Source organism: Neoarius graeffei, chromosome 12 (genome assembly GCF_027579695.1).
Source record: "Neoarius graeffei isolate fNeoGra1 chromosome 12, fNeoGra1.pri, whole genome shotgun sequence".
NCBI lineage: Eukaryota > Metazoa > Chordata > Actinopteri > Siluriformes > Ariidae > Neoarius > Neoarius graeffei.
The window spans coordinates 8,550,502-8,576,006 of NC_083580.1; the positions used below are offsets into that span (position 1 = coordinate 8,550,502).

The 25,505-nt window shown below is 43.4% G+C and overlaps 1 protein-coding gene across 3 annotated transcripts in view; it reads left to right on the plus strand.

The window, feature by feature from the left end:
- The window catches only part of vav2 (vav 2 guanine nucleotide exchange factor), a 463,113-nt gene that overhangs the window by 338,199 nt on the left and 99,409 nt on the right, over nucleotides 1–25,505 (plus strand). For all 3 annotated transcript variants that reach the window (XM_060935481.1, XM_060935479.1, XM_060935480.1), the window contains exon 5: nucleotides 21,378–21,483. In XM_060935481.1, the coding sequence (XP_060791464.1) occupies nucleotides 21,378–21,483 (106 nt within the window). The remainder of the gene's footprint in view (nucleotides 1–21,377; nucleotides 21,484–25,505) is intronic.

Here is a 25,505-nt window from a genome sequence, read left to right on the forward strand (position 1 = left end):
CATTCTGGGATGCGAAGCTCTGGGCTTTCCTGAGATGCCCAGTTTAGTTCAAGATCAGGACGCCTTCCGTTATGGAGTTTACATCAAGACGAGGAACCAGCGTCTGAAAATGTCACGTGTGTAGAGAAGAATAACGAGCTGGTACCGTACAAGTCTACAGAGAGATGTTTCCTGGTTTTAGGAACAAGGAAGATAAACCTTCAGAGCGCCTGATTTAACTGGACCAGTGGGAAGATTCTCATAGTCTGGAAGAATTGCGTAGTAGAATAACTCGGTAATAATAGAAATACAATTGGTATACCTCCAGCACCTTTCATTTCCAGTCGCATAAAATGAAATGTGATAAAATAAGGACACTATAGTAAAGACAGTGTTGTATCCAGTACGCCTAATAGGACGGGAAGGAATGGAGAGGATTCATCGTCCATCCATTAACCGTAACCACTTATCCTGTGCAGGGTCGCAGGCAAGCTGGAGCCTATCCCAGCTGACTACGGGCGAAAGGCGGGGTACACCCTGGACAAGTCGCCAGGTCATCGCAGGGCTGACACATAGACACAGACAACCATTCACACTCACATTCACACCTACGCTCAATTTAGGGTCACCAGTTAACCTAACCTGCATGTCTTTGGACTGTGGGGGAAACTGGAGCACCCGGAGGAAACCCACACGGACACGGGGAGAACATGCAAACTCTGCACAGAAAGGCCCTCGCCGGCCCCGGGGCTCGAACCCGGACCTTCTTGCTGTAAGGGTGACAGCGCTAACCATTACACCACCGTGCCGCCATTCTTGATCAACATAATCATCGTCGTCTTCTTTTTGTTCCTCCTTCTTCCTCCGTCGTCATCTTTCTCCATCGTCTTTGTTCTTTCTTTCTCCTTCTTTTTGTTCTTCCTTCCTTCTCCTCCTTTTTCTTCTTCCTCCATCATCTTCCTTCTTTTTGTTCCTCCTTCTTCTTCTTCCTCCTCCTCCACCATCATCATCCTCCTCCATCTTCTTTGTTCTTCTTCCTCCATCATCTTCCTCCTTCTTTTTGTTCCTCCTCCATCATCTTCCTCCATCTTCTTTGTTCTTCTTCCTTCTTTTTGTTCCTCCTTCCTTTCTCCTTCTACTACTACTACTACTTCCTCCATCATCTTCCTTCTTCTTTTTGTTCCTCCTTCCTTTCTCGTTCTACTACTTCTTCTTCCTCCATCATCATCATCCTTCTTCTTTTTGTTCCTCCTTCCTCCTCCTCCTTTTTCTTCCTCCATCATCATCTTCCACCTTCTTACTCCTTCATCTTCCTCCTCCTCCTCCTCTGGGTTTCGATCTGTAGGACTTTAAATACCAAAACTCCTCAGCGGTGGAAATGAATAAACAGGTGTGTTTGGTTGTAGTGTGATTGTAGTGATTTACTCCATTATAGATGTATTTCAGGAATGTTTGGAGGAGGATCAGCTCTGCACTGCTGCCTGCACCACAATCCGTTCATGCTTCAACCACTTACATGTCTGAGAATATAATCCAGTTAAAAACTAGTCTGTTTTTGTGGGCTCCATGAGCCCTTTCCAACAGGATTACGGGTAATGGTGGCCTGATGATCTGAACTACGATGGCACTGATGGCGAGGAATGTAATTTTGTCATGTCAGATTTGTTCCTGGAGCAACTTTTTAAAATCAAACTGCTACCATCTGTACAGCTGCTGTTGTTGCTCTTGTTGTTATTATTATTATTATTATTATTTCTTCTCTCCACAACATGGCAGATTATAACTTTTACATTTCTGCATAGTCTTGCCTGCTCTGTCTTAGTGAAATGATTATTACAGACATTCCTGCTATATCATTCAAATCATTAAGCATAAATCGTCTGATCTGTTCAACTAATGGGGGGAAAAAACGAGGCAGAGTCAGATTTTAGTCAGCCATCAACACTCTCATTAGCTTTGAAGCTTAAAAGCTTTTTTTTTTTTATCCCAAAACACAGATTATTTTATATTTTTATTTATTTTTTCTTCATTTCAGTTCCTAAGTGGCACAACATAAAAGCATCATTGGGAGATTTTGAGTTTAAATACTGATGATGGTGTTACTAGGAGCCAAGAGTGCGCTCTCTCGCCTGTCAATCACAGTGAATTAGCCAATCATGGGCTTTTCTGAGCTCATCTATGCGTAAGTGGGCGGATAGCGTGTTCTCAGAGTGCGTAACGCTGCCTTGTGATGCAGCGGTTTGAAAAGTTGTGCGTCGTGGAGAAAGCACGTGGTAGTCTTAACCCTCCCGTGGCATGATATGAGGAGAATTGGTATTTTTGTATACAGTGGCATGCAAAAGTTTGGGCACCCTTGCTAAAAATGTCTGTTACTGTGAATAGTTAAGTGAGCAGAAGATGAACTGAGTACCAAAAGGCATAAAGGTAAAGACGAGACATTTTTTTAAATATTTTCCACAAGATTACATTTTTATTTCCATCATTTACATGTGTAAAATACCAAAAAATGAATAGGACCTGAAGCAAAAGTTTGGGCACCCTGCATGGTTAGTACCTAGTAACACCCCCTTTGGCAAGTATCACAGCTTGAAAACACTTTTTGTAGCCGGCGAATAATCTTTCAGTTCTTCCCTGGGGGATTTTCACACATTCGTCCTTGCAAAAGGCTTCCAGTTCTACAAGTTTCTTGGGCTGTCTTGCATGCACTGCTCTTCTGAGATCTATCCACAGATTTTCAATGATGTTTAGGTCAGGGGACTATGAGGGCCCGGGCAAAACCTTCAGCTTGTGCCTCTTGAGGTATTCCATTGTCGATTTTGAGGTGTGTTTTGGATCATCGTCTTATTGTAGGACCCGTCCTCTTTTTAACTTCAACTTTTTTACAGATGGTGTGATGTTTGCTTCCAGAATTTGCTGGTATTTATTCGAATCCATGCTTCCCTCGACCAATGAAATGTGCCCTGTGCCACTGGCTGCAACACAACCCCAAAGCATGATCGATCCACACCCATGCTTCAGAGTCGGAGAGGTGTTCTTTTCCTGGAATTTGGCACCCTTTTTTCTCCAAACATACCTTTGCACATTGTGGCCAAAAAGTTCTATTTTGATTTCATCAGTCCACAGGACTTGTTTCCAAAATGCATCAGGCTTATTTAGATGTTCATTTGCAAACTCCAGACGCTGAATTTTGTGGCTAGGACGCAGGAACGGTTTTCTTCTGATGACTCTTCCATGAAGGTCATATTTGTTCAGGTGTCGCTGCATAGTAGAACAGTGCACCACCACTCCAGGGTCTGCTAAATCTTTCTGAAGGTCTTTTGCAGTCAAACAGGGGTTTTTATTTGCCTTTCTAGCAATCCAACGAGCAGTTCTTTCAGAAAGTTTTCTTCATCTTCCAGACCTCACCTTGATCTCCACTGTTTCTGTTAACTGCCATTTCTTAATAACATTACGATCTGAGGAAACAGCTACCTGAAAACACTTTGCTACGTTCTTGTAGCCTTCTCCTGCTTTGTGAGCATCAATTATTTTATTATTCAGAATGCGAGGGAGTTGCTTCGAGGAGCCCATGGCTGTTGATTTTAGGGACAAGTTTGAGGAGTCAGAGAATTTATACAGCTTTGAAATCTGCATCATCTGACCTTTCCTAACGCAGAATTTGAACAAGCCACAGCTCAATGAGCTAATTAAGGTCTGGAGCCTTGGTAAAAGTTACCTGAGCACTCAAATGTATTGGGATGCCCAAACTTTCGCATGGCGTTCCTTTTCTTTTTTCACTCTCCAATTGTACAAAACAAAAATAATACACAAATCCTGCATAAAAACGCTGAAAAGAAATGTCTCGTCTTTACCTTTATGCCTTTCGGTGATCAGTTCATCTTCTGCTCACTTAACTATTCACAGTAACAGACATTTTCAGCAAGGGTGCCCAAACTTTTGCATGCCACTGTATATATATGATATATATTTTCGTCATTTTTTTAAAGGACTAACATTTTTAAACTTTGATGCCTGGAAGCCATCTGGAGTGAACTTTCAATAAGCGGCTAAAGAAGACCAGGAGGCGCACACTGATGATGTCACACGGCTGCAGTTGGTTCAGATGAATACCCTTGGCAGTTGGGGGCGTCGTGGCTCAGGTGGATAAGGCGCCATACCATAAATCCGGGGACCCGGGTTCGACTCCAGCCTGAGGTCATTTCCCGATCCCTCCCCGTCTCTCTCTCCCGCTCATTTCCTGTCTCTACACTGTCCTATCCAATAAAGGTGCAAAAAAAAAAGCCCCCCCCCCAAAAAAAAGAATACCTTGGCAGTGATTCTGCTTGAGGAAAATCCCATTCAGCGTCGTAACCCATGGAAACCAGAGCTGCCATGTCTATGACTATAGGTCTGATCCACAATATAACACACATGGTTTATTGCGTGACAAGCAACTTTATTTCCTTCGCTGTTCTGAGTTAAATCAGACTGAAAATCAGTGAGGGATATATATATATATTTTTTGGTGGGGAAGCGCTAGATTCTGCCCTCACACACTCACCATGAAGTCTGTCACGGATCACTGCACTAAGCTTCATCCAACTAATGCTCTCCTCAGGCTTGTTTGAGGGGAAAACATGCAAGAACTTTTCCTCATTATTTGCTACAACCTGTGTATGCTGACCAAACGTATTTGATTAAGACGACACTTTTTCCTGATTCCGAGGAAATGCAAAAAACATTCCTGTCATATTTCAGCGAAAGAAGAAACGAAGTCAAGCTCAAATGTTTGATTAGTTATTGTACAGGGGTTGAAAGGTTTCTGCCTCTGTTTTCTTTTCTTAAATGACCGTAACGCCTTAAAATCCAGGTTTATTATTCAGTTCTTCACCTTGAAGGTTTCTCAGTAGCGTCCACGACTTATTCTGGATCTACACTGAAGCGAATCGGTTTTGTTGTTGTAGTTGCACGAGTAAGGAATGCAAGTCTGGTCGTGTCAACGAGTCTGACGAGTTTTAAAGTTTAGCCGTGTTGACCCTGTGTGTTTCTACACCGAAAGAAACTAGATAAAGAGCGTGTGCTTGACTGTGGTCTCCAGCGTGGACTGATTTATATTCCACAAAGCAAAATGTAAGTGATTGAATGAATAAATATTGCTTTTAACCTGCAGCTAATGTAATGATTAATATTACGTCCAGTATTTGGGTGTGTATTCTTCATAGCGGGCGGCACAATGGTGTAATGGTTAGCGCTGTCGCCTCACAGCAAGAAGGTCCGGGTTCGAGCCCCGTGGCCGGCGAGGGCCTTTCTGTGTGGAGTTTGCATGTTCTCCCCGTGGGTTTCCTGCGGGTGCTCCGGTTTCCCCCACAGTCCAAAGACATGCAGGTTAGGTTAACTGGTGACTCTAAATTGACCGTAGGTGTGAATGTGAGTGTGAATGGTTGTCTGTGTCTATGTGTCAGCCCTGTGATGACCTGGCGACTTGTCCAGGGTGTACCCCGCCTTTCGCCCGTAGTCAGCTGGGATAGGCTCCAGCTTGCCTGCGACCCTGTAGAACAGGATAAAGCGGCTAGAGATGATGAGATGAGATGATATTTAACAGTTGCGCCACGAAATCAAGTCGTACATGAGCTGATGGCTGACGAGTGAAATAACTCTTTTATTCTATCCACGTTCACTGGATTTTGAGAAACGGAGCTTTTTTTTTTTGATAAATAAAAACTTTTATACAGAACGTCCAACAAAATAATTTCCGCTTAGAATGTAAACAAACTGGAGAAACGACAGGAGCAATTTGTGAAAAATGCTCTAATAATAATTCTTGAAAAATTAAAAAAAAAAAAATTCTTACCATCAAATATTTTATTCCATAATATTTTGTTGCTGTTTTTGTATTTTTTGTGGGGGGTTTTGTTTTCGAGTCAAGTTTTTATTTCGTCCTCGGTTGGTTCCACAACAAGCGCCGCCATTTATTTTTTCTCCTTTTTTTTGTCGGTTGGCAAACCAACTTAAAGGTGCATTACCGCCACCGACTGGGCTGGAGTGTCGAACAGGAGATCTTGGGGAAAGGGCAATTTCTCATCTCATCTCATTATCTGTAGCCGCTTTATCCTTCTACAGGGTCGCAGGCAAGCTGGAGTCTATCCCAGCTGACTACGGGCGAAAGGCGGGGTACACCCTGGACAAGTCGCCAGGTCATCACAGGGCTGACACATAGACACAGACAACCATTCACACTCACATTCACACCTACGGTCAATTTAGAGTCACCAGTTAACCTAACCTGCATGTCTTTGGACTGTGGGGGAAACCGGAGCACCCGGAGGAAACCCACGCGGACACGGGGAGAACATGCAAACCCCGCACAGAAAGGCCCTCGCCGGCCACGGGGCTCGAACCCAGGACCTTCTTGTTGTGAAGCGACAGCGCTAACCACTACACCACCGTGCCGCCAGGGCAATTTCTGTTTCTTTTAAATTCTCGATAACAAAGCTGCCATTTTGTTTTTCTCTACTCATCGTATACGGTACATACGAGCTGATAGCCTAGTAGTAGAGTAGCCAATCAGAGCGCACGATTGCTCATATCCAGTGAATGTCAATAGAATAAAACCTAATATTCCTTGCATGGTTTATGGTGATTAAATAAGACTGTCTTATAGCGAGGGTCAGTTAAATATTGTGGATTATTATACATACAGGACACTTTTTTTTATGGAATAAAAACATGTTCTAGCGGGTTTCATTCATTTGGTTCGATAGCATGCAATATTGTTCGCAAATCGCTTATCCTACGTGTCTTACGTCACTCTATCCAATGGAGAATGGGCGTCGAATATGGTTTACGATATATATATAATATTGCATGGTTGTCAAGACAACATAACGTCACGCATCAGAGACGTAAAACTTCGGTACTAGCGAGCAACTGGGACGATTTGTAAACAAACATGGCCGCCAGGTTCGCTTTGTTGAATACGGAAGATTTTGAGAGAATTTTGAAAGAGAAACAGGCGTTGAAGACCTGAAAGGGATGTGTACGTACATCCATGGTATTGCTTTTCGCAAAAAAAAAAAAAAATCAAGCATCTGTTACTTGATAAGTGTTCCAATTTCAGCGCTGTTAAAGTGACTAAAGCTCCAGCCTTCATTCGTAAGCTTGTTAGCGTCGAGAAACATCACGCTGTTAGCGGCCCTCAGATTCAGACTCGATGTTAAATGGCTGACTTCGGTCTCGCAAGCACACGCCGACTGACTCGTTCTCTGTAGTTATACAGGTTTGCCCTGAATGTCACAGTAATTTTCGTATGAAGTCACCCTCTCCGTGTCGTCCGAGTCCACGCGTCTCGCCATCTTTCACAAGCGAATGAGCCGGTGTTGTAATTGCCTGGAGTTCAGATCAAGCTTTGTTCGTTTTGGTCACGCTTGTTGTCATGTCCTGATGGAAACGAGAAGTCCAAATTAGAAGCAGCTTGAGCTCATTGACTCGGTGATGATGATCGAGGCACTGTGTTGTTTTGAGGCAGGAGGTGCAAAGCAGACACAGATGTACCATTAGTGGAGACATATTAGTAGGTGGAATCCAATCGGGCGTGCGCGCGCATCAGTGTTATCAGTTTAGCACTTTTAACAATCCATCTGGTTTCTTATACCACACTAAGTGCTGACTTTATTTTCTGATTTGCTTTTCATTGTGTGCTTCTGGGACAGGACAGAAAAAGTCATCTTCGACTGATGACATTTACTCGGGAGAATGAAGGCAGTGCTAAGCTCACCGGCCACTTTAATAGGAACTTGTTCTTGGCTGCAGGAACGGAACCCAATGTGGTGTTCTGCTGTTGCTGAGATGCTTTTCTGCTAGGGTGACCAGATTTCCCTAGTCTGAAACCGGGGACACTTTTGCGTGCGACCATGCTCGTGCACGCACACCTTTTTTTACGTAAACGTGACAGTCAGAGAGATGCTCTTATCATTTTGTTGACGCTCACATTTATCAATATCTCACATGAAATAAAACAAACAGGCATTTTGTTATCTAGTAGCATAGTGGTATAGCCTGGCAAGCCAGACTAAATGTGAATATTGAGTCTGGCCTCGATCCGTAGACATTTTCGACGACCTGCTGTCTTTCAAACTGTCTCTGTGCGTATAGGCCAACGCTCTGACCAATCAGCGCAACAGTGACTGTGACGTAGTCAGAGCGACAGAAAGCAGTGGGGGAGACCTTGAAATTAAATAATTTTTCAAAATGCGTATTAATTAATAAACAGGTTCTAGATGTTAAGAAGTTTGGAGATAATGACCACAAGTTTGGAGTCTGTACCACATAACTCTTTTTTTCAAGGGTTTGCTTAAACTGTTTTTGAGAGTTTTTATTTAGTGGTGTTTGGTGAAATAATTTCCCTTAAATTTAAAATAACGGGAAAATAAGAAACAATCAAAAAGTAATGTTTCAAAGCTGTTTATTAATTCTTCGTACTGCACAAACTAGCCCTATCCTTTTGGCTACGAGCGGAGCCAGCTGGTAGATCAGACTTTTGCCATGGCCTGTCGGCAAAACAGCGAAAACGTCCTTCTTGAAAAGGAATGAGCGGAGAGCCTCTTCCTGCTCATGTTTCAACGAAAACTCCAAGTCTAATTCTTCTAAAACTGATTCCAAAGCGGAGTCAAACGCGCGCTGTTCACTAGCCGTAGCCATCTTTCCTGTTGTGCTTTCTCCAGCGTCGCGCAGCTTTGTCGTCACTCCTGCAAAAGCCCGCCCAAAGAATCCAAACAAAAACCTTGCGTTGTGATTGGCGGGCACGATTTGATGCCCGGGGTGTTTTTGTTTATATGGTGCGAGGCTAGACCCACTCGCTAGGCAAAAATATTTTTGGCCGCTAGGTGGGTGGGTCTAGTTTACTAGGCTAATAGTGGTATACAGATCAGTTAAATTATGGTCAGACAACAGATTTTGTAATGGCTGAGAATAGGCCAGGCTATGTCCATAGGCCAAATTTACACTGATTTATTTCACCTGTTTGTGAGAACACCAAGAAGAATGCATATGCACATGTAGGCAATATGTGACCTCAACATAGCCTCAGTCAGAATCAACCTTACTAACCATTCCCCACAACTGAATGAATAAAGCAAGAAGATGTGTACAAAAGTGAACACTTTAATGGAAGGTACAACAAGCTGTTCAACACAGCAATATGGCCAAACTGTCAGAATGGTATGTTAAACAGAAACAAAAAAGAGACAAGTGATATGAGAATATATACTCAAACAAAACAGCAGTAAAGGAGGAGAGGGGCGACAGCCCGAGGAAAGCCCCCACAGGAGCGCACAGCATTTGCAACATAGGCTACCCAACTCAGTACAAGAACAAAGCTAAGGCGACTGTCAATCCACCCACCCTAAACAAAATGCATTAGCCTACGTTGTATATTTACTTAGTGTGTGCAGTAGGCTTCGTGCGCATTGTTCTGCACCTCTCGGAGGAAGGGGTAGGTGCCCTGTAAATCTTTGGAAAAGGTACATTTTATTTTCGGCATAATTGCTGCGGCATTACTGCTGCTAGCTGCTAGACAAAGAACATTTGCGCCAGTTAATGTTTATTTTATTGTTGCATGGCAACACGTTCTGTTGTCTGGAATAATGTGGCTAAATAAACACCCATGCCACAGGGCCAGGGGGCAGTAACCAGGGAAGTTTGCGATTCCTGTCAATTCATCAAAATAGTAAATGCAGACATTTCTCCGCTAATGATTCCCACGCTGCTCAGTCGCAAATGTGGCGAAAACCGGGACGTATCCGTGTCCCGACAGACTTTTGTCGGGACTCGGGACACACAACCCCAAATCGGGACTGTCCCGGTAAAACCGGGACGTCTGGTCACCCTATTTTCTGCTCACCACGGTTGTAAAGAGTTGCTATGAGTTACTATATATCCTTCCTGGCAAAAAAGCTCGAACCAATCCGACCATTTTCCTCTGACTTCTCTTACCAACAAGGCGTTTGTTTCCACCCACAGAACTGTCACTCACTTGGTGGTTTTTTTTTTTTTTTTTTTTGCACCATTCTGTGTAGAGACTGCTGTGTGTGGAAACCCCAGGAGATCAGCAGTTTCTGAAATACTCAAACCACCAGTCCATCTGGCTCAAACCAACACCCATGCCACAGTGAAAGAAAGTCACACTTTGAGATCACAATTTTTCCCATTCAGATGTTTGACGTGAGCGAACATTCACTGAAGCTCTTGATTTGTATCAGGATGATTTTTGTGCCGCTGTCAAGGGATCGGGCACGGTTTTAAGGGGTGGCAAAAGGTGGCAGTTGCCACTGTAAAAATATGTCTTGCCACCACAGTTGCCCTCCTATTTTAAAAAGAATTATTTATTAAAACACATTTTTGAAATTCAATTATCTATCTACAGAGATACTAAGCCCTCATCTCATCTCTACCTACCATTATTTACGTTATTTCACACCCCGGGGGCGGCACGGTGGTGTAGTGGTTAGCGCTGTCGCCTCACAGCAAGAAGGTCCTGGGTTCGAGCCCCGGGGCCGGCGAGGGCCTTTCTGTGTGGAGTTTGCATGTTCTCCCCGTGTCCGCGTGGGTTTCCTCCGGGTGCTCCGGTTTCCCCCACAGTCCAAAGACATGCAGGTTAGGTTAACTGGTGACTCTAAATTGACCGTAGGTGTGAATGTGAGTGTGAATGGTTGTCTGTGTCTATGTGTCAGCCCTGTGATGACCTGGCGACTTGTCCAGGGTGTACCCCGCCTTTCGCCCGTAGTCTGCTGGGATAGGGTCCAGCTTGCCTGCGACCCTGTAGAACAGGATAAAGCGGCTACAGATAATGAGATGAGGTGAGATTTCACACCCCACCCCACCCCCGGAATTTTGAAATGGTTTCACCCGGAGAGAGACGCTCTTCTGTTATGATTCTTCTGAATGCTCGACTTCTGATGAGGCAACGTGCTGGAGCAAAGAGTTTGGTCAAATTGTTTTCACCTGATAGAACACAGTCTTGTCCTTTCTATGTTAAATGCATTTTGGTGCTCAATTATTCTTTTAGCCCAAGTGATAGGCTTTAGAAAGTAAACAACTTGTGTGTTAGCATTACAACAGGTCAGCCTAGCTCGCGTTTTTGCCCGTGTGCTGTTCAGTTTAGTGATGTACTTAATTTGTTTCTTTTAGTTTTACGGAAATCGAGGATGAACACATCTGTATAAGTTTGAAGTCTTCAGTAAAGATCCACAATCTAAACCGTTCGCTATCTGTCTATTTTTTGATACATCGCTAGGGTAGCCTGGGCCCACCCATCCTAAGTGTGACGCAACACGGGGGGCTGTTGTGAACTTTGTCTGGTAAGGCAAGCTATCTCCAGCTCTTCCAAGCTCCCGAAAAATCGGGAGGCAATCAACTTTGAGCATCTCCAACGGCCCTGGGTAGAGGCGTGTTCAAGGCAGTGACGTAGTAGAACTGCGACCGAAAGCCATAGATTGTTTACAGAATCTATGCCGGAAGCGGGTTGGTTTCCGGTGGGGCGTCTGAGTTGAATGCAGGGCGTGGTGAGCGGGAAAGGAGGACTGCTGGAGTGGCGTGTTGGCATAAACCGATCTGTGACTGAGTCTGGGTTAGTTTAGGGCATGGGAGATGAGGATATGGAAGAGGACCTTCTGTCCTCGGAAGTAGGGAATATTAGTCAGAACCTACGTAGTGGAGTTGTTAGTGGAAGTAGGGGTAGAGGACATGGAGGTAGTTCTCAATGGACTAGTGTGACGGGTGGTAGTAAGGAGGAGAATAAGAGGAAAGACCGTGATGAGGAGGTAGGAGAAAGAAGTAGGGATGTTAGAAAGAGAGTAGGGCAGGAACCAACATCGGAGTTAAAACTGGTGGTAAAATTTAAAGAGGGACATGACATCAGGGAGGTTGGCTTGGTTCGCTTAACAGCAGGGTTGAAGGAGGCATGGGGTGATATTGTGATGGCGAGAGTGATGCAAGATGGGAGTTTATTGGTTGCATGTAAAGATGCAAATCAGAGGGATAAAGTTATGAAAGCCCAGGTGATATGTCATAAGGAAATAGCAGAAGTAAGGAAGGTTGGAGAGCGTGGGGCCAGAGGGGTGATCTCAGGAGTGCCGCTTGGTGAAAACTTGGAGGAAATTAAAAAGAATATTAAAGGAGGAACAGTGGTAACTGTCAAGAGACTGATGGCTAAGCGAAATGGAGAAATAGTTGAAAGTACATCCCTGCTATTGGGGTTTAAAGAGCAACGCCTTCCGGAGCGAGTGATGATCGGTTATATGAGCTTTAGTGTGAGGGAATACATTCCTCCCCCGATTAGGTGCTTTAAATGCCAGCGCTATGGCCATGTAGCTGCTGTTTGTAAAGGGAGTCAGAGATGTGGAAAATGTGGGGGGAGCCATGAATATGGACAGTGTGGTGAAGGGGTAGCGAGGAAATGCTGTAACTGTGGTGGGGATCACACAGCCGCTTATGGGGGTTGCCCAGTGAGGAAAAGGGCCGCGAGTGTACAACAGATCAGAGCTACAAAAAATTTGTCCTACGCTGAAGCTGTGAAGGAGGTTGACAAGGATAAAAGGGAGCGTGGAAATATTAACAAGGGACAAAAGCAGAGTGAGGTGATGGTTAGCTCAGAGCGGCTAGTGCTATTCATAGCGTATGTGATAAATTGTTCAGAGGGGGTAAAATCTAAGTCCGAGAAAATTAAGATAATATCCAAGGCTGCAGGGAAGTTCCTGAATGTACCTGAGTTGTCCCCTGAAAAGATAAGTTCTGACCTGAGTAGGCTGAGCGAGTCCCCAGAGTCAACATCATCTCCACCAGTATTAATAAGTCTAGCTTAGTGGTCCTGCAATGGAATGCAAGAAGTCTTATAGCTAATGGGCAGGAATTCAAAGGGTTTGTTCAAGAGCTACGTGATGAACCAGATGTTATCTGTATTCAGGAATCCTGGCTAAAGAGCTCATTAGACTTTGCAATCAAAGGGTATACGTGCATTAGGAGAGACAGGGTGGGGGGGTTCTGGTGGTGGCGGTTGCATCATCTGTGTAAAGAGTGGAATGCAATTTAGAGAACTAAAGAAAGGGGGCGAGCTGGAGGTTTTATGTGTTGAAGTATGGACTAAGGAAGGTAGTGTGAGTATAGTTCACTTCTACAATCCATGTAAACTAATTGAGATGGAACAGTTAGAGGTGATCTGGGAGGGGCTGGGTGAAAAGGTTATATGGTGTGGGGATTTTAATGCACACAGCACACTGTGGGGGGATAAAGATGATGTAAATGGAAGTATTGTGGAAGAGTTTTTAGATGAGAAGGGGCTTGTTTGTTTAAATGATGGTTCATACACACGAATAGATGTGACAAAAGGAACTGGCTCAGCCATCGATCTCACAATAGTGTCTCAACCTTTAGCCGCCAGGTGCAGTTGGCAGGTACTAAACAACACATTGGGCAGCGATCACTTTCCTGTAGTAGTTCAGCTTGAGATAGAGCTAGTTAGAGAGTTGGTGGTGAGAAAAGGGAAATGGATTCTAGGGGAAGCGGACTGGGAAAGCTACTCAGAGTTAAGTGAGGGCAATCTAATGCATATTGGGTCCAATGATAGCATTGAAAGCATGTGCTGGGCTGTCACCAACAGTGTTATAAGGGCAGCTGAGATTGCTATCCCTAAATCTGAGCCAGGTAGTAAAGGAAGAATAGTGCCTTGGTGGTCCAAGGAGTGTAGGAAAGCTATTAAAGAGCGTAATAAAGCATTTAGAGTTTTAAGGAAAAGTTTGAATTTTGAGAATCTGATTAAGTACAAACAGAGTCAAGCGATAGTGAGGTTTACAATTAAAACAACAAAAAGGGAATATTGGAAAGCATTTTGTGACACTTTGGATAGAACTACCCCATTAGAAAGAGTATGGGGAATGATTAAAAAAATGAGAGGCAATAGGAGACACTTTGAGTATCCAGTAATGATGGAAGAAGGCAGAGCTATTATAAGTAGTAAGGGCAAGGCAGAAGCCATTGCTAAGGCACTTGTAAAGGTACATAGCTCAGGAAACCTCACTCCCGCTGAGGCAAGGGGAAGAGAAATGACAATAGGAAAATACAGGCATGTTTTAGAAGAGGAAATGGGCGATGAGAGTGTTTTAAATACGCTCGTTGATTTGAGTGAATTTAATAGGGCAATAAAGAAAGTGGGAAGGTCTACCCCTGGAAGAGATGGGATTTGCTATATTATGTTGGAGAAGCTGACAGATAAAGGGAAGGAGGTGGTGCTGGGTTTAATTAATAAGGTATGGGTGGAAGGAGTCATTCCAACTGAATGGAAACAGGCAGTAATAATCCCAATAAGGAAGCCTGGGAAAGATCCAAAGATTCCAACAAACTATAGACCCATAGCGCTGACATCGCAGTTGGGTAAAATAATGGCGAGAATGGTGAATGACAGAATGGTCTACTGGTTAGAAACGCAAAATATTCTGCACAGCTACCAGAGTGGATTTAGGCAGGGAAGGGGTACTATGGATCCTATGGTGGCCTTAGAAGATTCAATAAGGAAAGCTCAGGTTAACAAGGAAACAGTGCTGGCAGTGTTTTTTGACGTAGAAAAAGCATATGATATGGTCTGGAGAGAGGGACTTCTAATTAAACTGAGACAGATGGGCATAATGGGTAGAATGTTTCAGTGGGTTAGAGACTTCCTAACAGGTAGAAGAATCATGGTCAAAATTAATGAAGAGCTAAGCAGTGAACATACAGTGGAAAATGGCACACCTCAAGGAAGCATCATCAGTCCGATATTGTTCCTGATCATGATTAATGATGTTTTTAAGGAAGTGCAGGGATCAGTTAATGTTGCTTTGTTTGCAGATGATGGTGCTATGTGGAAAAGGGGGAGAAATGTTGATTTCATTGTCCACAAAATGCAGCAGTCAATTGATAAGGTCCAAAACTGGGCTCTGCAGTGGGGATTTAGAATTTCTATAGATAAAACTAAAACTGTGTTTTTTACCAGAAGAAATATTCCTATGGAGTTGAAGTTGAACTTATTTGGATGTGAGTTAGAAAGAGTTGAGTGTTTTAAATACTTGGGCCTATGGTTTGATAAGAGGTTAACCTGGTCTGCGCATATACAGAGCATGCTAGACAAGTGTAAAAAGGTACTAAATGTAATGCGCTGCCTGCGTGGAGTGGATTGGGGAGCCAAAAGGTCAGCTTTGAGGATTATATATGTCAGCCTTATAAGATCCGTATTTGACTACGGGTGTGTGGCATACAGATCTGCATCTAATGGTGATGATACACGGGGCAACTTTTTGAGCAATGTTGCCGAGCAATGTTGCTGGCAACGGGCAACTAGGTGAGACACAGGGCAACTTTTCAGGGCAACTAACAATGGGCAACGGCAGTTTACAGTTAGCTAAAAAAAAATCGATGTCTTTATTTTTGCTGTGACCATTTAATCAAGCCGTCTGTTGTTTTTTAGAGCTTTGGTGAGGTAAATTCCTCCATATAGAATATTAAAATAACTTACCGGCGTAAAAACAGATGAGGAGTCTCTCCATCTCTTCACTCCACTGACACTGAGCGGCCGCCATATTTGTTTGAAATTTCTGATCCGAACCTCACCGGAGGTCACATGACTCGATACTCGCGTTCTGATTGGCTTATCTCAAAAAGTTGCCAGAGATTATCAAAACCATTCAGAAAGAAACGATGTTGCCCAGTCTCAATAGAAAAGAGTCAAAACGCAATTGCCCAGCAACATTGCTCGGCAACATTGCCCAAAAAGTTGCCCCGTGTATCATCACCATAAGACACTGTTGAGGAAACTAGATGTCATCCAGCATCAGGCATTAAGATTATGTTGTGGGGCCATGAAATCTACTCCTGTTAATGCTATACAGGTAGAGATGGGGGAAATGCCACTATATATAAGGAGGGACCAGCTGGCCTTGGTCTATTGGGCTAACCTCAGAGGGCAAAGAAATGATCATATTAGTAAGTCTACGTTAATACATTGCCAGGAGAGAGATAAACCAGGTAAAAGCTTTGGGTGGGTGGTTCCACAAAAAGTAGAGGCGTTGGGCTTGCAGGCGCTAGCTCTGTGCCCAGCTGTTTCACATCCAGTTGTGCCGCCATGGTTGTTAAAGAAGCCAGTAATAGATTTAGTACTTCTGGAGTTGAAGAAGAGCGAAGACTTCAGCAAAGATATGGTCGAGTGCCATATTAGTGTACAGTACAAGGACAAACTTAGGGTCTATACTGATGCATCAAAGTCTGCAGGCGGTAAAGTTGGCATTGCATTTGTAGTTCCAGAGCTCAAAATTTGCAAAACAGAAAGGTTAACCAATGATCTTGCAGTATACACAGCAGAACTAGTAGCCATCCTCACTGCATTATCCTGGATAGAGGGATATAGTCCTAAGGGTGGAGTGCTTATTGCTTCAGATTCTGCTTCTGCGCTGAGGAGTATTCAGAATACTATGTCAGAGTCCAGACAAGACTTAGTGTTGGAAATTGCGCAATTGGTTAGTGGAATTATAAACTCAGGTACAGATGTAACTTTCTTATGGATCCCAGCACATATCGGGATAAGAGGGAATGAGTTGGCAGACATGAACGCCAAAAAAGCATGTGTGACCCCTGAGGTCACCTTAGAAATTGCCTATAGTAAGACTGAGGTAAAGTCACTAATTAAGTCAAAGTCCAGAGAGTTATGGCAGAGTGAGTGGAATGGTGCAGCTACTGGGAGGAAATATTATGCAATTCAAAGGGTGGTAGGTCATGCAAGGCCAACAGCAAGATCCACCAAAGAGGAGGATATTATATCTAGAATGAGGTTTGGGCATTCTGGTCTGAACAGTACTCTATTTCTTTTTAAAAAGCATGTGGATGGAAAGTGTGGTGTATGTGGTTCTATTGAGACTGTGGAGCATGCAATTGAACATTGTGTCAAGTTTGAGCAGGAGAGGCAGCACCTCATCCTTGGATTACAGTCAGAAAGTGTGCCTTTTAATGTAAAAGCAATTTTGCAGAGGAACTCAAGCGAGATGTGCTTTAAGCATTTATTTCACTTTATGGAAGTCACTGGACTGATTAGAAGAATATAATGGATTCTCTCTTTCATTTCTTTCACTCTTTCTTTACTTTTTTTTTTTAATTTTCTTTATTATTATTATAATATATATTTTTTATTTAATTATTATTTTGTTTATAGTAGAGATAGTTTACACCCAGACTCACACTCCATTTCGGTAGGTGGCGGTAATGCTTCCAAAAAGTTGTTTGCCAACCGCCAATTAAAAGAAGTAGTAGTATGCCGGAAGCGCTTCATTCACTAGAAACATTACGAACATGGAGCAGCGCCAAGCCTTTGACACAGCGGTAGATGCTGTATTGAAAGCATTCAACGGGAAGTTCTCATTGAAAATGGCGCAAAGAGAAGCCCTGGAGGTATTTATTGAAAGGAAGGACGTTTTCGCCTTGCTCCCGACCGGCTTCGGTAAGAGTTTAATCTACCAGTTAGCCCCGCTGGTAGCCAAATCAATGGGGCTCAGCGAGAATCCTATCGTTGTGGTCGTCTCGCCTTTGATCGCGCTATTATTGTCTTCTTCCTGTTACTCAAGCAGTTTCCGTCGCGTCACATACGTCAGAGGAAAGAGTGATGTGATTGGTTTAAGCTTCGTCACAGCCTTTTCTGGCTTCGACCAGTAGCAAACTGAGGCATTTCAGGGAGGCGGGTCAACCACGCGCTTTGGGAGACGGTTGGGCTTAATATCTTTGCCAGACCAATGCTCGCAGAGCTTTGAAGTTGCGTTAGCCAGACTATCGCTAGGGCAGAATAGTTCCATTCATTGCTTGGGAATATACTTTCAGAAAAGATGGTTTAGATGGTTGAATCCGTTTTCCTTGATGGTACAATAGCTCAATACATATTTGACAAGATGACTTGATTGTGAGTCTTTCTTGAGCGTAAGTAAAAATGATTTCTACGATTTGCATAAACTGCTGCATCAACAACCTATGCCCCCCTCCCGGAACCATATGCCCCTCCTTTGCCACCCTAAGGAAAAATCTCTGGAGCCACCACTGCAAGGGATCGGCTGATTTTAGAGAGCTGCATAAAACAGCAAGTGGATGGATGTTGTTAATAAAGTGGCCAGTGAGTGTAAATCACTGTGTTGTCAATTAATAATTTATAAATGGCTGACACTAACGTAGACTCTGATTCTGACATATTCTGATTTTGATTCTGACTTTGATGATAATTTAGACTTCAGCTGATTCGAACTAAGACTCTGATTCCATCTTCGACTCTTTGAGTCCGATCCTGACAATCAGTACGTTTACATGCACATCCAAATCGAGCTGCTGTCGGTAATCGAGCAAAGGGTCCCAGCAGGGGTGCCAGAGAAATCCAATCCTACATGCACACAAGGAAATCGAGCTATTGTGTGAGGTACATTGTGCACCCGAGCCACAGGTGGCGCTACACGCCCCATCGTGTCGGTACGCTTCCGGTTGTCGTCATGAAGAAGAGCTATTCAAGAGTGTAAACAAAGTTATCAGTTCCGTGTTCTCCATTGCGCGTTTTTCTCCCGTCCATGAATTTTAATATATTCAACTCCTTAAGCTGAATGAGCATGAACTCTGTCTCCTCATTGCTCCAGAAGTGCACGTTTCTGCTCGCCATTTTCTCTTCTTCGTTTGTTCCTCCTGACCTCTTCTGCTGCTCGCTACTACTGTTGTCATGCCGACCGAGGCTGTCGTGTTTCCCGCTTGTGGTCTCGTCACTTCCGGAAGGGGCAGTGCTGAAGTAAGCAGCTCGACTACGTAGCTCGATAGGGTTTACATGCACTAAGTAGCTCGGCTACAATCGCATAATCTAGGTCGCGTAGCTCGATTACGAGAAATCCAGTTCGGTTCAATTTCAGCCTAGCTGAGGTGTTTCCATGGCATTTACAACTTCGATTTCAGTCGAGCTACGGCAGAAATTCGATTTTCTCTATGTGCATGTAAACGCACTGACTGTAATTCTGAATTGTAATTCTACTGTTGACTCTGAATGATTCTTCAACCAACATATCTGGTGAGGATTTATGGCAGGAATTACATTACATTTCAGTTTCGTTCTTGCTCAGGAGTGAGAGCTTTGTCATGACTCAGTGTTCAGATTAAAATCTTTTATTTACATTTTTTGCTTCAACCTGTACAGCGCAGTATGTTCTCACTCAAGGCTGCACTTCCAGACGCAATAAAAACACAGTCGCTCAGTTTAAATTCAGCCTAATAGATCATTAATAATCCAGCTAATGGCTCAATCGGGGGGGAAAAAAAACCTGAGGTCAATATCGCTTCCAACCAAACAACACAAAGTGGATGATCCATTAAATGGCCCATTAAGTCGAAGAATAACCAATCTAAAACCTTTTTACGTCGGATTATTTTCACAATCAAGTTATGGAACTGGATTCTGAAGTGAATAAACATAAATGGTATCACGGATGTTAAATACTGCCTCATAGACATGTATTTGATTCAGATTCGATACGAGATACACCGTGTCCGAAATCACTCCCTATTCACTGTATAGTGCACTATATTAGTGAGGTCGCCATTTTGTAATGTACACTGATGCCCCTTTTCCACCAAATCAGTTCCAGGGCTGGTTCGGGGCTGGTGCTGGTTCACAACTCGTTCAACTTGCGAGCCAGCTGAGAACCAGTTTGCTTTTCCATAGCTCGTGGTGCTAAGGGAAGCCACGTCATTACGTCACTGTATACGTCAGTTACGTCGCTACGTTTGCATAAACCTTGACGCGAATATCGAAGCAAAAACAACACGGAAGAAGCAGCAGCAACAACAATAATAATGGATGACTTTGCGTTTGTACAGCTGCTGCTTCTCGTCGCTTAAAAATGGCGATCTTTCGCGGTCTTGTTATTGTTGTTGGTCTTAACAACTCCGCCCCCCCGCTGACGTAAGCGGTTCTTTCCTCTGGCCCAGCAGAGAGTTGGTGCTAGCCTGGAACCGGTTTTTCTGGCCCCAGAGCCAGTTCTTTGTCAGTGGAAACAGAAAAACTGGTTCCAAACTAAGCACTGGCCCCGAACCAGCCCTGGAACTGCTTTGGTGGAAAAGGGGCATGAGTGAGTGATTACACCCTATATAGTGCGCTCAAAGCATCCCGCAATGCATCATGAAAAGTAGTGTACAACCGACGGTCACTACCCAAGCAATATCCCATCGTGCATTGCACACTGTCACGCTGAAAGAAATCAAATTAAAAGCCTGAAATTTGATTGAATGAAAGGCAGTGGCAAAGAAGAAAAAGTATTCAGCCTTGATTTAAACCGCGAGTTGGCCTAGTGGTTAGCATGTCCGCCTCTCGATCAGGAGACTGCGAGTTCTACTCACGGTCAGGTCATACCAAAGACCATCATAAAAATGGTACCTACTGCCATCTGGCAAGGCACGCTGCGATACAGATATGAGTGGGGAGGCAAACTCTCGCGGTTACCAGAGGACCCCCCACCCCCCCCACCCCCCACCCCCGCTGTAACCCTAGCTATGTAATAGGCAAGAGGCCGAGGGCTACGGAAACGGAGATCGGCGCCGCCCTATGCGCCACATGGTGTGGGAAGGGACTTTTTTTTTTTTACTTGATTTAAAAGAACTGAAAGATGCAGCAGACACAAAGTACTTTGTATCGATTAACGCTGGAAATGCGCTCCGTATAATATGCATTTATCACAAAAATACATGCAGGGATTTATTATTTTTGAAAAACCACCAACCGACTGATTGGGCACGTTTTAATTGTGCAACAGAAAGTCCTTCCCACGCCATGTGGCGCATAGGGTGGTGCCAATTCCCATTTTCGTAGCCCTCGGCCTCTCGCCTATTACCTAGCTAGGGTTACAGTGGGGGGCGGGTCCTCCGGTAACCACGAGAGTTTGACTCCTCACTCGCATCTGTATTGCAGCGTGCCTTGCAGTACTGTAGGTACCATTTTTATGATGGTCTTTGGTATGACCCGACCGTGAGCAGAACTCGTGATCTCCTGATCGAGAGGCGGACACGCTAACTACGAGGCCAACTCGCAGTAATTGTGCAACAGTAATGACGTAAATAACGGTGCGGTCGAGTAGTGTCCGAAAGCGTTTTTTTTTCCTTTTCATTTTATCAACGAGCTCACTATATAACATATTGTTGTGTGAAGGACACTGAATTAAGATATTAAGATTTTTTCCAGTGTTTGAAAAGCGTGGGAATATTATTCGAACCATTATGTTCAACACCTTGGGGCATTTGTTTTAAGCTGCGTTAGCTTGTTTCACATGTAAATGGAAATTACTGAAGATTATGTGCTTTTGTTCATCTGTTAATGTGCGTGTGTTAAATCTACTCTCCAGTGAGCACGATGTGGGTGAGGACGACATCTATGACTGTGTGCCGTGTGAAGATGAAGGAGACGATATCTACGAGGACATCATTAAGGTGGAAGTTCGACAGCCTATGGTGAGCAAGCCACTTGAACTCATAATGGTGTTTGTGTGTGTGAATAAGTGCGAGAGAGATACTATCGTGTTTGAGAGCTCATTTGGAGAAAGACTAAATGATTCTTCCTTCCTTATTCCCAAGGATGTGTGCGAATGTGTGTGTGTGAGTTGATGTGCTCTGCTTACATATGCCACTTTGCTTCCTTAACGCTGCAGATCCGATACATGCAGGTGAGTTCCTACTGCATCTGAGTGTGTTGGTCCCTCAGTGCCCTTTCTCTCTGTTCCCCCTTCGTGTTCAGTACCGTATGTCCGCTCCTACACAACGATGTCCGCGCGCAACCGTACGCCTGTCACGCCAGAGCAGAGGGTGATCTGATAGCTGGAATTATAAAATCGCATCTCTTTAACTGATCAGGAAATTCACCACCTACTGACCAATCAGATGTCAGAATTCAACAACGCAGCCGTCACATGGATTAAGGCAATAATAAATGAATTGTTTAACCTCGAACCTGTGGCATTTATGTAAATTAGCCAGTCATAGTGCGTGAGGTGGGACTTGTCAAAAAATGGGGGGGGCCTTGGGCAGTACCTTAATTTACATATTGCTTACAGTGTCTAGGAATTAGTGAACGAACAGACTTGGTTTAAACAACACCTTTATTTGGTCATATATATATATATATATATATATATATATATATATATATATATATATACACACAGTCAGATGACAGATGAAATGGTCACATGGCCCAGTGTTTCCTCTACAATTATATTGGGCGGGCAGTATCCAATACACCCCTGCCCACAGAGACGCATTTTAAAGTCTCGGGGGGGGGAACAGGTGTGCAGGCATTAGGACCATGCGGAAAGAGTGCCTGCTCAAAAACAGGAGAGCATGCAGGTACTAGGACCATGCAGAAACATCCCCTGCTCAACCTGCCAGTTCCCCATCCGCTTCGCTCTCCTCTCGTGTGCTAAAAAAAGATTCGATTCAAACAATAGTTAGCAATGTCAGAACCCCGCCAAGCGGCAAAAGAATGAAATGAGCTCTCCGACTTTCGAATTAGAATTATAAATCAATTGCAACTATAAATGGTTCATATGCCTTTTTAATCTCTTAATACTTGTTAAAAAAGATTTCTCAAAGAAATGTTCTATTGTTGGGGGCGTCGTGGCTCAGGTGGATAAGGCGCCATACCATAAATCCAGGGACCCGGGTTCGATTCCGACCCGAGGTCATTTCCCGATCCCTTCCCGTCTCTCTCTCCCACTCATTTCCTGTCTTTACACTGTCCTATCCAATAAAGGTGAAAAAAGCCCAAAAAGATATCTAAAAAAAAAGAAATGTTCTATTGTAAAACAAATTGCTGTAAAACAATGGTTCTGTTGTAAAAACGGTTCTAATTATTGTTCTAAACCAAGTGTTGCCAGGCAAAACTAACCTCGGCCGGCAGCACTTTATTTTATACCTATATGTTGATAATGGTAATATTTCTCAATAACCAGCTGTCAGCTTATAGTCCTATGAAAATCCATGACCTTGAGTTTGACATTTCAAAGTCATTCAAGGTCAAAGGTCATGGCGGCAACTGAAAGCCCGTATGGAACTTCTTTTGTTGATAATGGCAAACATCTGGCTATCTTGAACCATTCTAAAGTTATAGCCCTTTGAAAACCCATGACCTTCAGTTTGACCTTTCAAGGTCAAAGATCATGGTGCCAAATGAAAGCCCATATGGCACGTCCTATAAGTTGATAACGGTGTGTGTCTACCATCAACCTTTTTCAAGTTACGGCCCTCTGAAAATCCGTGACCTTGAGTCTGACCTGTCAAGGTCAAAGATCATGGTGCCAAACGAAAGGCCATATGGGAGTTCCTATATGCTCATAATAGTAAACATTTGTCTATCGGCAACCGTTTTTGAGTTATAATGGAAAATGTTATTTTGACGGAAAGGTTGACCTTTCCGGTGACCTTCACCTTAACCCGGTTACCCCAAATCAGGTAATCTACGGACCATTGGCCACCTACAATGAAAATTTTTTAAAGTCAATCAGTGCAACCGTCTAGACGCTAAATTGTTAACAGACAGAGACACAAACAAACAAACAAACCGCACTGATTGCAATACCTCACCCTGCTTCCTCTGTCACGGACGAGGTAATAAATGTGAAGGCTCAGATACGACTCCTTTAACTGTTTGTTCAGGTCCAAATGCTTTGTAATAGGAGCCGCGGGGAGGGAGGGAGGGGTCCTGCAGGGGACCGTCCTCATCCAGCACCACTACCACCCCCTCAAAACCCAGTAAACTTAGGGGAAACATGGTGACCCTATCTGTGCTGAGGCATGTATTTGATTTGATATAGGGCCGATTTATTGACTAGGTATCAAAAGTAGGGATAGGCATGAAGGGTGGATGCAGTTCCTTGCCACCGTCGCCACGGGCTTGATCATTGGGGATAGATTGGGGATGAAATTGGCTCATGTTTGGAGTCATTCAAATTCTGTAAAGCTGCTTTGCGACAATGTCTATTGTGAAAAGCGCTATAGAAATAAACTTGAATAGTATGGAATCAATTTTGTGCCAAAATGTTCATACAATACTTTTGAAATATCAAACAAAAACGACAAATCAAAATACAAAAAAAAAGTCAAATTTTTTAGACTGGCAAACAAATTATTCGTGTAATCGTGCAAAATATCAGTCTATTACTCTTCAGAAACCTTTTATTTTTGTTCCGCGTCTTTCTCGGTTTTGTTTGACAATTTATTTTGGTTGCGATTCCAGCTTTCTCGTTTGCGCTCCCTGACTTTTTGCTTGCAGTTTTGGCACAAACTTCACGTGTTGGTGGGCTGTCCAGGAATGCATTCCCATTGGCTAACTTGTGTTTGACTGACAGCTACGCTCAGCCATTCCCCCGGAGGCTGTTGCGGCCATTCCCTACTCGGATTCTGGCGGACTGTTTGACGAGTGACCGATCCATTGACGGTAAACAAGGATCGAGTGGACTTAAGTGGCGACTATGATATTGAATTAATTCAACAAAGTGTAAGTGCGGGACAAATGTGTTGTAGTAGTACACAAGTCCACTCGATCCTTGTTTACCGTCAATGGATCGGTCACTCGTCAAACAGTCCGCCAGAATCCGAGTAGGAAATGGCCGCAACATGGGGAATGCATTCCTGGACAGCCCACCCACACGTGAAGTTTGTGCCAAAACTGCAAGCAAAAAGTCAGGGAGCGCAAACGAGAAAGCTGGAATCGCAACCAAAATAAATTACGTCAAACAAAACTGAGAAAGACGCGGAACAAAAATAAAAGGTTTCTGAAGAGTAATAGACTGGTATTTTGCACGATTACATGAATAATTTGTTTGCCAGTCTAAAAAATTTGACTTTTTTTTTTTTTTTTTTTTGTATTTTGATTTGTCGTTTTTGTTTGATATTTCAAAAGTATTGTATGAACATTTTGGCACAAAATTGATTCCATAGAATAGAGAGCTGTCTTGTCTTTCTATACAATATACAAGCATACAGTATAACATAATGGTGTTCTCCAAGACCTTGGTGTAGCGTACGATAGAAAAGTGTAGTGCAAATTAGAAACGTTACAGCGCAAATAGATTAGATAGGTACACAATGTAAGGAAAAAAAACAAACAGAACAAGTGTTGCCAGGCAAAACAAACCTCGCCCGGTATGAATATGAAGGAAGATGGCGCGAAAAAAATAGGTACCCTATGTATACAACCCCGATTCCAAAAAAGTTGGGACAAAGTACAAATTGTAAATAAAAACGGAATGCGATAATTTACAAATCTCAAAAACTGATATTGTATTCACAATAGAACATAGACAACATATCAAATGTCGAAAGTGAGACATTTTGAAATTTCATGCCAGTAACACATCTCAAAAAAGTTGGGACAGGGGCAATAAGAGGCTGGAAAAGTTAAAGGTGCAAAAAAGGAACAGCTGGAGGATCAAATTGCAACTCATTAGGTCAATTGGCAATAGGTCATTAACATGACT